The sequence below is a fragment of the Scyliorhinus torazame genome, chromosome 6, assembly GCF_047496885.1.
Source record: "Scyliorhinus torazame isolate Kashiwa2021f chromosome 6, sScyTor2.1, whole genome shotgun sequence".
Taxonomy (NCBI): Eukaryota; Metazoa; Chordata; class Chondrichthyes; order Carcharhiniformes; family Scyliorhinidae; genus Scyliorhinus; species Scyliorhinus torazame.
In genome coordinates, this window is record NC_092712.1 from 105358756 (window position 1) to 105371693 (window position 12938).

General features: G+C 42.9%; 1 protein-coding gene across 10 annotated transcripts in view; it reads right to left on the minus strand.

The window, feature by feature from the left end:
* adam22 (ADAM metallopeptidase domain 22) overlaps positions 1–12938 on the minus strand; it is a 588297-nt gene that overhangs the window by 153547 nt on the left and 421812 nt on the right. For all 10 annotated transcript variants that reach the window (XM_072508619.1, XM_072508628.1, XM_072508623.1 and 7 more), the window contains exon 18: positions 11143–11223. In XM_072508619.1, coding sequence (XP_072364720.1) covers positions 11143–11223 — 81 coding nt within the window. The remainder of the gene's footprint in view (positions 1–11142; positions 11224–12938) is intronic.

A 12938-nucleotide genomic window follows, 5' to 3' on the forward strand; every position in this document is an offset into this window, starting at 1 on the left:
GGCGGCACCCACAGGCCGCACGTGTTGTGAGTGGAGCAAGATGGCGGTGCCCACAAGCCACACGTGGTCTGAGGAGAGGAAGATGGCGGCGCCCACTGGCCGAACGTGCGGGGTGCCGGGACAATAGCGGCGATTGAGCGGGCCTGGCACACTGTGCGAAATGTCCCTTCTTGCCACAGGCCTTGCAGAGCGCGCTCCGTGCCGGGCAGCGCTGCCAGGGGTGTTTTGTCTGTCCGCAGAAGTAGCACTTGGGTCCCCCGGGGTTGGTTGCCTGCCGCGCGGCGCAGGCGTGGGGTTGGCCGAGAGCGGTCGCTGATGGGGTCCACGATGGGGTGGCCGCTGGCGGGGTCCATGATGCATAGGAGGGTGGACCATGCGGCCGGGGGCATAAGCCTGTACGTTGCGCGAGGTGACCATGAGCGAGCGCGCTAGTTTCTTGGTCGCCGCGAGGTCAAGCATGGCCCCCTTCTAAGAGGCGCTGGCGGATGTAGTGAGACCCTATGCCCGTGACAAACGCGTCTCTCATTAGCAGGTTCGAATGTTCAGTGGCTGAAACGGCCTGGCAGTCACAGTCTCTCACTAGGGCGAGCAGAGCACGCCAGAAATCTTCCACAGACTCACCGGGAAGTTGGTGCCGCGTGGACAGGAGGTGCCTGACGTAGACCTTGTTGGTCTGCTGAGCGTAATTCTCCTTCAGTAGCGCCCTGGCCTCTGCGTAGGTAGACGCGTCCTGGACGAGGGGAAAAACGTTGGAGCTCAGCCGCGTGTACAGAATCTGGAGCTTCTGTGCTTCTGAGATTGGGTCGAAGCAAACTAGCCAATGTTCAAAGTCCTTTTTGCCGTTGTCTGCTTGAGGATGCAGCTGCATGCGATCCGGCTTGATGCGGAGGTCCATCTCTGAAAAACCTCTGTGTAATAAATTGACGCACTATTGAGGCCTCCTACAGCAGCTGACAAAATGGCTGCTGTACGGAGAGCACACCCATTTATATTCCGCCTACTGGGCAGAGCCAGCAGGCAGGGATCTACCTCCGTACCTGTAGTACAGGGGCCTTACCGTAATACCCATATATACAATATAGTGCTGTTATGGGCGAGGCGTTTTCAGAACCCCAAAATGTATCATGGAGTTCAACCAACCTCTCCCTTTAATGTATTTGTTGCTTTTCTTAGCACACGGCTTGTTCCCTAGGTGTGGGATTACAATTATGCACACGTGGGATTTTAAACACAAAACAATGTTTATTCCATGAACACAACTTAACATCTCAAATAAACATTGGATCTCTTCACACCCCTTACTTCAAAGATAACTCAGAAAACAGTAAATAATTCCTCAAAATGTTCCTTCAAACTTCCAAGAGACTTAACACCTTTAAACAAAATCACATCAGGTTAAAGGCTTTACTATTATGAGTTTAAATCACCCAAGTGATCCAGAGATAGTCTTTCATGGCAGAGATCCAGCTCACTGCAAACACAGCCACTCCCCAAGCTCTTCTTCTCCAAACTGCAGCTCTCTGGAAACACCCAGACACACACAAGCTCTTTTTCAAACTGCAAAACTAAACTTCAAAATGGCTGACCTAACCTCAGCTCCACCCACTCTCTAACATCACTGTTTTCTTAAAGGTACATTGCTTAAACATCCATGTCTTACAGGTGCTCTCACATGACACCTCCCCCCACAAAAAAAATAAACCATCAATTTCAAGAGAGTTTCATTTTTCTCTTTTGCACCATCCAAGAAATGTACACAGTAAATAGACCTTTTTGTTTTAAAAAAAAACACACGCAAACAGGTATAATAATATAGTCCATTTTTCTTTGTTCTTCTTCCTCCAACTGAAATCCTTCTCGATTGACAGTCTCTTTGAACAAAGTCTCTGCACGATCCATCCATTCCTCTACTCCTCGGCATTTCTGATTAGAATCAGATACTTTAGTTCAATCTGACCACAGAGTCCCTTGCAATTCTCCAATACAGGAGCATTGGTGATCTCAGCTTTCAGGCAGTCAAATGCTTGTTGAAAGTCCGCTGTCCATGGAAATTTTTTAGGTTTCATTAGCAAGTCCATCAGTGAAGTAATCACGCCACAAAGCTTTTGCACAAAGGTTCGATCAAATTCATTCATGTTAAGAGATCGCATTGCCTCCCTTCGTCTTGAGGGTATCGGAAACTCCTCAAGGAAAGTGATTCGGGCTTCTCCAAATTCACTTTCAGCTAGGTTCATCACCAAACTCGCCACCTGAAGTCGATCGAAGAACTCCCTACGATGTTTTAAATGTTCTTTCCACGCCTGGAAGTTGGAAATAAAAGCAGATTGTCCCACTTTCTCCATGCAATCCTTCAATGGTGGGACAGGATAAGAGTCCGTTCTTGTAACTGCATTCACCTTTCTATAGTCCACACACAACTGTTGGGTACCGTCTGGTTTAGGTACCATCACTATGGGTGAGCTCCATTGGCTGCAACCCACTTCAATTATGCCATTTTTAAGCAAACTCTCAATCTCTTTGTTAACTGTGCCAATTTTAAAGGATTAAGTCTATATGGATGTTGTTTGATAAGAACAGCATTTCCCACATCTACATCATGATTAGCCATTTTAGTACTTCCCAATTTATCTCTACAAACTTGCCCATGTGATAGCAATAACTCTTTCAGGTCAGTTTGTTGTTTCTCTGGAAGGTAACTTAACAATTCATCCCAATTTTTAAGAACATCCTCATTTTCCAATTTAATTTGAGGTATGTCAAATTCATAGTCATCTGGATTTGGTTTGTCACTTTGAGTTAGAATCATTAAAACTTCCTTTTTCTCTACTTCCCTTTCAAAGTACCTTTTAAGCATATTCACATGACACACTCGGTGAGTCTTCCTTCTATCTGGTGTTTTTACCACATAATTCACCTCACTTAATTTCCTTTCAATCTGATACGGTCCACAAAACCTAGCTTTTAAAGGATCCATACCACTGGTAACACCAATAAAACTTTATCTCCACTGGCAAAACTACGAACTTTGGATTTCTTGTCCGCGACCCGTTTCATCACATTTTGTGCAACTTTCAAATGTTGTCTAGCCAATTCACCTGCTCTATTTAATCGTTCCCTAAAATTAATCCAATAATGTAATTTCCGATTTCTCACCCACCAATTTTTCCTTAATCAATTTAAGTGGTCCTCTTATACCTCATGACCAAAAATTAGTTCAGAAGGACTAAATTTGGTAGACTCATGAGGTGCATCCCTAATTGCAAACAATACGAATGGGATTCCTTTATCCCAATCCTCTGGATAATCTTGACAATACGCCCTCAACATTGTCTTTAATGTCTGATGCCACCTTTCTAACGCTCCCTGCGATTCTGGATGGTACGCAGTTGATTTAAATTGTTTTATTCCAAAGCTATCCATAACTTCTTTGAATAACTTTGAAGTAAAATTTGATCCTTGATCCGATTGAATTTCTGTGGGTAGTCCATATCTAGTAAAGAATTTAAGTAACTCCTCCACAATCTTTTTAGCTGTAATATTACGTACTGGAATGGCCTCTGGAAACCTAGTAGACGCATCCATTATGGTCAAAACATATTGATTCCCACTTTTTGTTTTCGGAAGCGGTCCTACACAATCGATTAGGACCAGTGTAAAAGGTTCCTCAAATGCTGGAATGGGTATTAAGGGCGCTGGTTTTATCAATGCTTGAGGTTTCCCTATCACTTGACATGTGTGACGTGATTGACAAAATTTAACTACATCTTTATGTAGTTCAGGCCAATAAAAATGTTTCTGGATTTTAGCTTGAGTTTTCCTTATTCCCAAATGACCTCCCACTGGTGCCTCATGTGCAACTCGCAACACCTCCTTTCTATACCCTACCGGCAATACTACTCGATGAACTTCTGCCACTTTTCATCCGCCTGCATATGTACAGGTCTCCATTTTCTCATCAAGACATCATTTTTACGGTAATAACACTCTGGTATACTCTCAGATTCCTCTTCCATATATGCTTTCTGATATATCCGTTTTTTTTCTACATCTTTCTGTTGGAACTCCACCAGTTTTCCTGAACTAAAAATATCCGCCTCATCCTCCACCTGTTCTTGTTCTTTTTCAACCATCTGATCCAAAATTGTTTCTGATAATTGCACTTCAACTTCATCTTCACTCTTTGATTTCTCCTCTTGTCTTAACCTGTGACTTTGCGACCTTGTTACTACACAATCCGGGAAAATCCCAGGATATTCGTCCTTCAACACTTCAGTTGTCTGATATTGCACTGGCTTATCAACCACAGTAGGCATCACTCCCACCTGCGATCCAGCTATATCATTACCCAAGATAAACTGTATTCCTGGACAAGATAGTTTATCTATTACTCCTACTACCACTTCACCACTCTTCACTGCACTTTCCAACCCTACCTTATATAATGGAACGCTACTCCTCTCACCCTGAATTCCACATATCACCACCTTTTCTGGCAACATTCTTCCCAAACTACATAATTCCTCATCTCTTACCATTAAAGATTGACTAGCCCCTGTATCTCTTAAAATTGTGACTTCTTTACCTGCTCTTCCTGATACACATGAGTAAACTTTACCCACACAAGTAAATTCTTTAAAGACATCTGGCACCTTCTTAACAATTACTTCTTGTACAGGCTGTACAATTGATTGCACCTCCTTCGCTTCCCTTGGGCTTTCCTTTCCCACTCTCACAAACCCACTGTCTTATCCTGTTTTACCACATCAGCCTTCCCAGTGCTTTTCTTCAACCACCAACACTGTGACTTTACGTGGCCTAGTTTATTACAGTGAAAACATCTGAAACTTTTCATTTCTTTTCCACCCTCCTGGATTTCTTTTTAAATCTGAGGTACACTTTCTTTATTGTCTCCCATCAGATCACCTTTACCTTTACCACTTCAGTATTTCTCATGTCCCCAGTTTCTATCCCTCACCGGCTGAAACTGATGTTGGAAACCATTTCCACTGCTAATCTCGCAGTTTTAACCCTCTGTTCTTCCACATGAGTTCTCACTACATCAGGAATTGAATTTTTAAACTCCTCCAAAAGTATAATTTCTCTGAGAGCTACATACGTTTGGTCTATTTTCAAAGCCTTTATCCACCTAACAAAATTACTCTGTTTGAGCCTTTCAAACTCCATGTATGTTTGACCAAATTATTTCCTTAAATTTCTAAACCTTTGTCTGTAAGCTTCAGGCACCAGCTCATATGCACTTAAGATGGATTTCTTCACCTCCTCATACGTTCCAGAGACCTCCTCCGGTAGTGAATGCAAACACTTCACTAGCTCTACCTACCAGCTTTGTTTGAATCAGTAACACCCACATGTCCTACAAAGAACAAAGAAATGTACAGCACAGGAACAGGCCCTTCAGCCCTCCAAGCCCGTGCCGACCATGCTGCCGGACTAAACTACAATCTTCTACACTTCCTGTGTCCGTATCCCTCTATTCCCATCCTATTCATGTATTTGTCAAGATGCCCCTTAAATGTCACTATCGTCCCTGCTTCCACCACCTCCTCCGGTAGCGAGTTCCAGGCACCCACTACCCTCTGCGTAAAAAACCTACCTTGTACATCTACTCTAAACCTTGCCCCTCTCACCTTAAACCTATGCCCCCGAGTAATTGACCCCTCTACCTTGGGGAAAAGCCTCTGACTATCCACTCTGTCTATGCCCCTCATAATTTTGTATACCTCTATCAGGTCGCCCCTCAACCTCCATCGTTCCAGTGAGAATAAACCGAGTTTATTCAACCGCTCCTCATAGCTAATGCCCTCCATACCAGGTAACATTCTGGGAAATCTCTTCTGCACCCTCTCTAAAGCCTCCACATCCTTCTGGTAGTATGGCGACCAGAATTGAACACTATACTCCAAGTGTGGCCTAACTAAGGTTCTAGACAGCTGCAACATGACTTGCCAATTCTTATACTCAATGCCCCGGCCAATGAAGGCAAGCATGCCGTATGCCTTCTTGACTACCTTCTCCACCTATGTTGCCCCTTTCAGTGACCTGTGGACCTGTACACCTAGATCTCTCTGACTTTCAATACTCTTGAGGGTTCTACCATTCACTATATTCCCTACCTGCATTAAGCCTTCCAAAATGCATTACCTCACATTTGTCCGGATTAAACTCCATCTGCCATCTCTCCGCCCAAGTCTCCAAACAATCTAAATCCTGCTGTATCCTCTGACAGTCCTCATCGCTATCCGCAATTCAACTAACCTCTGTGTCGTCTGCAAACTTACTAATCAGACCAGTTACATTTTCCTCCAAATCATTTATATATACTACAAACAGCAAAGGTCCCAGCACTGATCCCTGCGGAACACCACTGGTCACAGCCCTCCAATTAGAAAAGCATCCTTCCATTGCTACTCTCTGCCTTCTATGACCTAGCCAGTTCTGTATCCACCTTGCCAGCTCGCCCCTGATCCTGTGTGACTTCACCTTTTGTACTAGTCTACCATGAGGGACCTTGTCAAAGGCCTTACTGAAGTCCATATAGACAGCATCCACTGTCCTACCTGCATCAATCATCTTTGTGACCACCTCGAAAAACTCTATCAAGTTAATGAGACACGACCTCCCCTTCACAAAACCATGCTGCCTCTCACTAATACGTCCATTTGCTTCCAAATAGGAGTAGATCCTGTCTCGAAGAATTCTCTCCAGTAATTTCCCTACCACTGAAGTAAGGCTCACCGGCCTGTAGTTCCCTGGATTATCCTTGCTACCCTTCTTAAACAGAGGAACAACATTGGCTATTCTCCAGTCCTCCGGGACATCACCTGAAGACAGTGAGGATCCAAAGATTTCTGTCAAGGCCTCAGCAATTTCCTCTCCAGCCTCCTTCAGTATTCTGGGGTAGATCCCATCAGGCCCTGGGGACTTATCTACCTTAATATTTTTTAAGACGCCCAACACCTCGTCTTTTTGGATCTCAATGTGACCCAGGCTATCTACACACCCTTCTCCAGACTCAACATCTACCAATTCCTTCTCTTTGGTGAATACTGATGCAAAGTATTCATTTAGTACCACACCCATTTCCTCTGGCTCCACACATAGATTCCCTTGCTTATCCTTCAGTGGGCCAACCCTTTCCCTGGCTATCCTCTTGCTTTTTATATACGTGTAAAAAGCCTTGGGATTTTCCTTAACCCTATTTTCCAATGACTTTTCGTGACCCCTTCTAGCCCTCCTGACTCCTTGCTTAAGTTCCTTCCTACTTTCCTTATATTCCAAACAGTCTTCGTCTGTTCCCAGCCTCTTAGCCCTGACAAATGCCTCCTTTTTCTTTTTGACGAGGCCTACAATATCTCTCGTTCTCCAAGGTTCCCGAAAATTGCCGTATTTATCCTTCTTCCTCACAGGAACAAGCCGGTCCTGAATTCCTTTCAACTGACACTTGAAAGCCTCCCACATGTCAGATGTTGATTTGCCCTCAAACATTCGCCCCCAATCTAGGTTCTTCAGTTCCCGCCTAATATTGTTATAATTAGCCTTCCCCCAATTTAGCACATTCACCCTAGGACCACTCTTATCCTTGTCCACCAGCACTTTAAAACTTCCTGATTTGTGGTCACTGTTCTCGAGATGCTCCCCTACTGAAACATCTACAACCTGGCCGGGCTCATTCCCCAATACCAGGTCCAGTACCGCCCCTTCCCTAGTTGGACTGTCTACATATTGTTTTAAGAAGCCCTCCTGGATGCTCCTTACAAACTCTGCCCCGTCTAAGCCCCTGGCACTAAGTGAGTCCCAGTCAATATTGGGGAAGTTGAAGTCTCCCATCACCACAACCCTGTTGTTTTTACTCTTTTCCAAAATCTGTCTACCTATCTGCTCCTCTATCTCCCGCTGGCTGTTGGGAGGCCTGTAGTAAACTCCCAACATTGTGACTGCACCCTTCTTATTCCTGATCTCTCCCCATATAGCCTCACTGCCCTCTGAGGTGTCCTCCCGTAGTACAGCTGTGATATTCTCCCTAACCAGTAGCGCAACTCCGCCACCCCTTTTACACCCCCCTCTATCCCACCTGAAGCATCTAAATCCTGTAACGTTTAGCTGTCAATCCTGCCCTTCCCTCAACCAGGTCTCTGTAATGGAAACAACATTATAGTTCCAAGTACTAATCCAAGCTCTAATCCAGGTCCTGTGGCCATTTCATTTGTTTAGCTACCTTCTCAAATGAAATGAAAAAGGCTTCCACTTCCTTCTCGTCAAACCTTGGCAATGCTTGGACATATTTAAATAGATTCCCACCAGGCCTTCGACTATGACGCTCTTTCTCACTATCCCCATCACTATCATCCAACTGTACGTTTCCCTTTGCGTCTGCAAATTTTAACTGATTGTCATGTTTCATGGCCATTTTCTGAAGTTCAAACTCCCTCTCTTTATCTTTTTCCCTGATCTGTATCTCCCTTTCTTTTTCTTTTTGTTCTGCTCGGGCTATTCTTTCTTTTCTCCTTTCTTCTCTCTCCTTTTCTTTTTCCTCTCACTCTCTTTCTCTTTCCTCTCTCTCGCTCTCATATTCAAGCCACTTTAATTCTTTCTCATGTTCCATTTGTTTAATTTGCAACTGAATTTTTGCCATTTCCAATGAGTCAAACTCTATCTCAGGCAACTTTAAATGTTTAACCACCGCCATAATTACCTCATCTTTTCGCATTTTGTCAAATAATGTTAACTGCAATGTTCTTGCCAAATCTAACAGTTTGCTTTTTGTTTCTGTCCGTAAAATACTACGTGTGACATTCTCCACCCCCAAAAACTTCTGAGCCTCTGAAAGAGCCATTGTTCACAACACTCTCCCCACTTAAACTAAAATACCACACCGGAAAAGCAACAATCCTTAACTGTCTTTAAGTTCACAAAAGCCAATCCAATAGATAGACTTTTATCCCCCTCAAGCCCCCAATTGTTATGGGGTGAGGCATTTTCAGAACCCCAAAATGTATCATGGAGTTCAACCAACCTCTCCCTTTAACGTATTTGTTGTTTTTCCAAGCACACGGCTTGTTCCCTCGGTGTGGGATTACAATTATGGACACGTGGGTTTTTAAACACAAAACAATGTTTATTCCATGAACTCAACTTAACATCTTAAATAAACATTGTTCTCTTGACACCCCTTACTTCAAAGATAACTCAGAAAATATTGCAACAGTAAATAATTCCTCAAAATGTTCCTTCAAACTTCCAAGAGACTTAACACCTTTAAACAAAATCACATCAGGTTAAAGGCTTTACTATTATGAGTTTAAATCACCCAAATAATCCAGAGATAGTCTTTCATGGCAGAAATACAGCTCACTGCAAACACAGACACTCCCCAAGCTCTTTTTCTCCAAACTGCAGCTCTCTGGAAACACACAGACACACACAAGCTGCTTTTTAAAACTGCAGCTCTCTGGAAACTCCCAGACACACACAAGCTCTTTTTCAAACTGCAAAACTAAACTGCAAAATGGCTGACCTAACCTCAGCTCCACCCACTCTCTGACATTACTGTTTTCTTAAAGGTACATTGCTTAAACATCCATGTCTTAAAGGTACTCTCACATGACAATGCAACAGCGGTGACTACCACATACACCAAGTTTTGCCAAGAAGAGATTCATGTCCCGCCGTATCATAGAGATCAAGTTGGGATTGGATGGTGTTAGGTTTGGCAGGACAGAACCTGTTTTAGACATTCTGAGTGGACCGGAATTTTGGCATATGACCCTACAAAATGGGGAGGAGAGCAGCGTGTCAGGGTTGAAAAAGTGTTCGGTAGATTGGGGCCTGATCATCTTGGTGAGATTTTTTTTTATTTTTTAAAAGAAACATTAAAAGCAATTTTAAAAAGACAAAAATTAAAATGATGGTTGCCTTCTGCCATTATTGTGGAAATCTGATTGGAGCATGGTGTTAACAAGGCAAATATTGACAAATGTTTCTCTGCTATTACCTTGATTAGTTAGCATGGAGAAAAGTCATTTTTAACATGCTATAATCAAATGATTTTTTAAAATATCTATCTTGTATTTGTGTAGTGATTTGATTGCCCTCTCTTATTATATACCTTACCTGGATCTCAAATCAGTCAGAAACAGACCAGACTACCCATAACGTTACAGAATCATTGATATCCAAGAGTATCACAGAAACTCAGACAAATATACCCGGAAATTCAGGGGCAATGGCTGTTGCTGGCAAAGCCAGCATTTGTTGCCCATTCTTAACTGCCCTTGAATCAAGTGTCTTGCTCGGTCATTTCAGAGGGCTTTTCAGAGTCAACCTATTACTGTGGGACTGGAGTTATGTGTCGGCCAGGTAAAAGGGGCATGGCATATTTCCTTCCCTAAAGGGCATTAGTGAATCAGATGGATTTTTATAACAACCGACTAGCATTTAATTCGAGGTTTTATTAATGCTATGGTGGAATTTGAACCCATGTTCCCAGAGCATTCGTCTGGGCGTCTGGATTTCTAATCCAGTGACATCACCACTAGACCACTATCTCCCCATTAATTACTTAATGTGTTTGTTTAAAATTCCTCTGAATGTTATATTAACATATAAAGTTCGTGCAAATATGTTAAACATTCGTACATTAATGTCTGAAATGCCTAGAAGGTTGTGGGCTCAAGTTCCAATTCAAGATTTGAGCACAATAATCTAGGTTGAAACTCCAGTGCAGTACTGAGAGAGTGCCAGCACTGTCGTAGGTGTGTCTTTTGGATGAGACATTAAACTGTGGTCCCACCTTCTCTCTCAAGTGGGCATAAAAGATCCACTTGAGAGAGAAGGTGCTATTGCGAGCAAGAACATGGGAGGTATCCCTGGTGTCATGGCCAGTATTTACCCCTCAACTTACATCACAAAACAGATTACTTGGCCATATCACATTGCTGTTTGTGACAGCTTGCTGCTCTCAAACTGACTGGCATGTATCCTACATGTTAACAGAGACAACAGTTGAAAAGGACCTTGTTGGCTGTAAAATGCTTTGCAATGCCCTAAGGTTGTGTTTTTCTCTTTAGTTTTAAGGGATTTTCATAACATTGATTTAATATTAAATATGTGAAGAAAAATCACCTCACTAGAATTTCCGGTGCAGGTCTCGGGAATGTCACAATCATTTGCTTCTTTGCGGCATTCAAATCCATTCTGTTGAAACTGCAAAAGGAATAAACATCAGTCAGTGTTTGAATTTCAATTAGGTAAGGGTCATTTTTCTGAGTGTTGACATTGAAAATTTTTTTTTTTTAAGAGTACCCAATTTCTTTTCCAATTAAGGGCAATTTAGCACAGCCAATCCACCTACCCTGCCCATCTTTGGGTTGTGGGGTGAGATCCACATAGACACGGGGAGAATGTGCAAACTCTACATGGACAGTGACCCGGGGTCGGGATCGAACCCGGGTCCTTGGCGCTGTGAGGCAGCAGTGCTAACCACTGAGCCACCGTGCCGCAACAAGTGTTGACAAATTTAATGCTGATTTAGCACGATTCAAGAAACAGGAGATTTACCAAGAAGCGTACATGAAATTATGTTGTTTACAATTATTACCATATTTTCTGAGATGGGTTGAACTTAGTATGAGGCAGTTTTCAACAATGAGCTAAACGTTGTGGCATAGATTGAGTCAACTAGCTATAAATGCAAGCATCACTAATCTCTTCATAACAAGAATCTATGTGAGAATTGGGTTTCCATACATAAAAACATTTATAGAAAATAGAAGGAGGAGGCCATTTGGCCCTTCGAGCCTGCCCCAGCATTCATTACAATCATGGCTGATCATCACGTTCAATACCCTGATCTCGCCTTCCCCCCCCATATTCCTTGATCCCTTTAGCCCCAAGAACCTTATCTAATTCCTTCTTGAAATCACACGTTTTGGCCTCAACTACTCTCTGTGGTAGTGAATTCCACAGATTCACCACACTCTAGGTGAAGAAATTTCACCTCACCTTAGTCCTAGAAGGTTTACTCCTTACTCTCAATCTATGATTCCTAGTTCTGGACTCCCGCACCATCGGGGACATTCTTTCTAAATCTACCCGGTCTAATCTGTTCGAATTTTATAAGTTTCTATGAGATCCCCTCTCACTCTTCTAAACTCCAATGAACATAATCCTAACCAACTTAATCTCCCCTCATATGACAGTCCTGCCATCCCAGGAATCAGCCTGGTAAACGTCTGTTGCACTCCCTCCATAGCAAGAACATCCTTCCTCAGATAAGGACACCAAAATTGCACACGATATTCGATATTTTGCCTTACCAAAGCCCTGTATAATTGCAATAAAACATCCCTATTCCTATACTCAAATCCTCTCGCTATGAAGGCCAATGTATCGTTTGCCTTCTTTACTGCCTGCTGTAACTGTGCGCTTACTTTCAGTGACTGGTGCACGAGACACCAAGGTCTCGCTGAGTATCCACCTCTCTCAATTTACAGCCATTCAAATAATAATCTGCCTTCTTAATTTTGCCAGATTTATCCACATTGTACTGCATCTGCCATGCATGTGCCATTCACTCAGACTATACAAATCACGCTGAAGAATCTTCATAGCTTGCCCTCCCACCCAGCATTGTATCATCTGCAAATTTGGAGATAATACAATTAGGTGAAAGTTTGGAGGTTGAAGCCTCAAAGTCCTTTCAGAAACCAATGAATTTGATAAATATGAGGCCTTTTTCTGCTTGAGTGTGCTAGTAAACACTAAATGGCTTTCCTCACCCACTTCTATCTTCTTGCGTTGCCAGAGGATCAATTACTGTTTTCTGCACAATTAAGCCCTTATACCAACTGGTATGTTTCATTTGAACAGTTCTTGATTCCAGACAGAATGAAGTCAATGCATACATGTTTTCATGAACT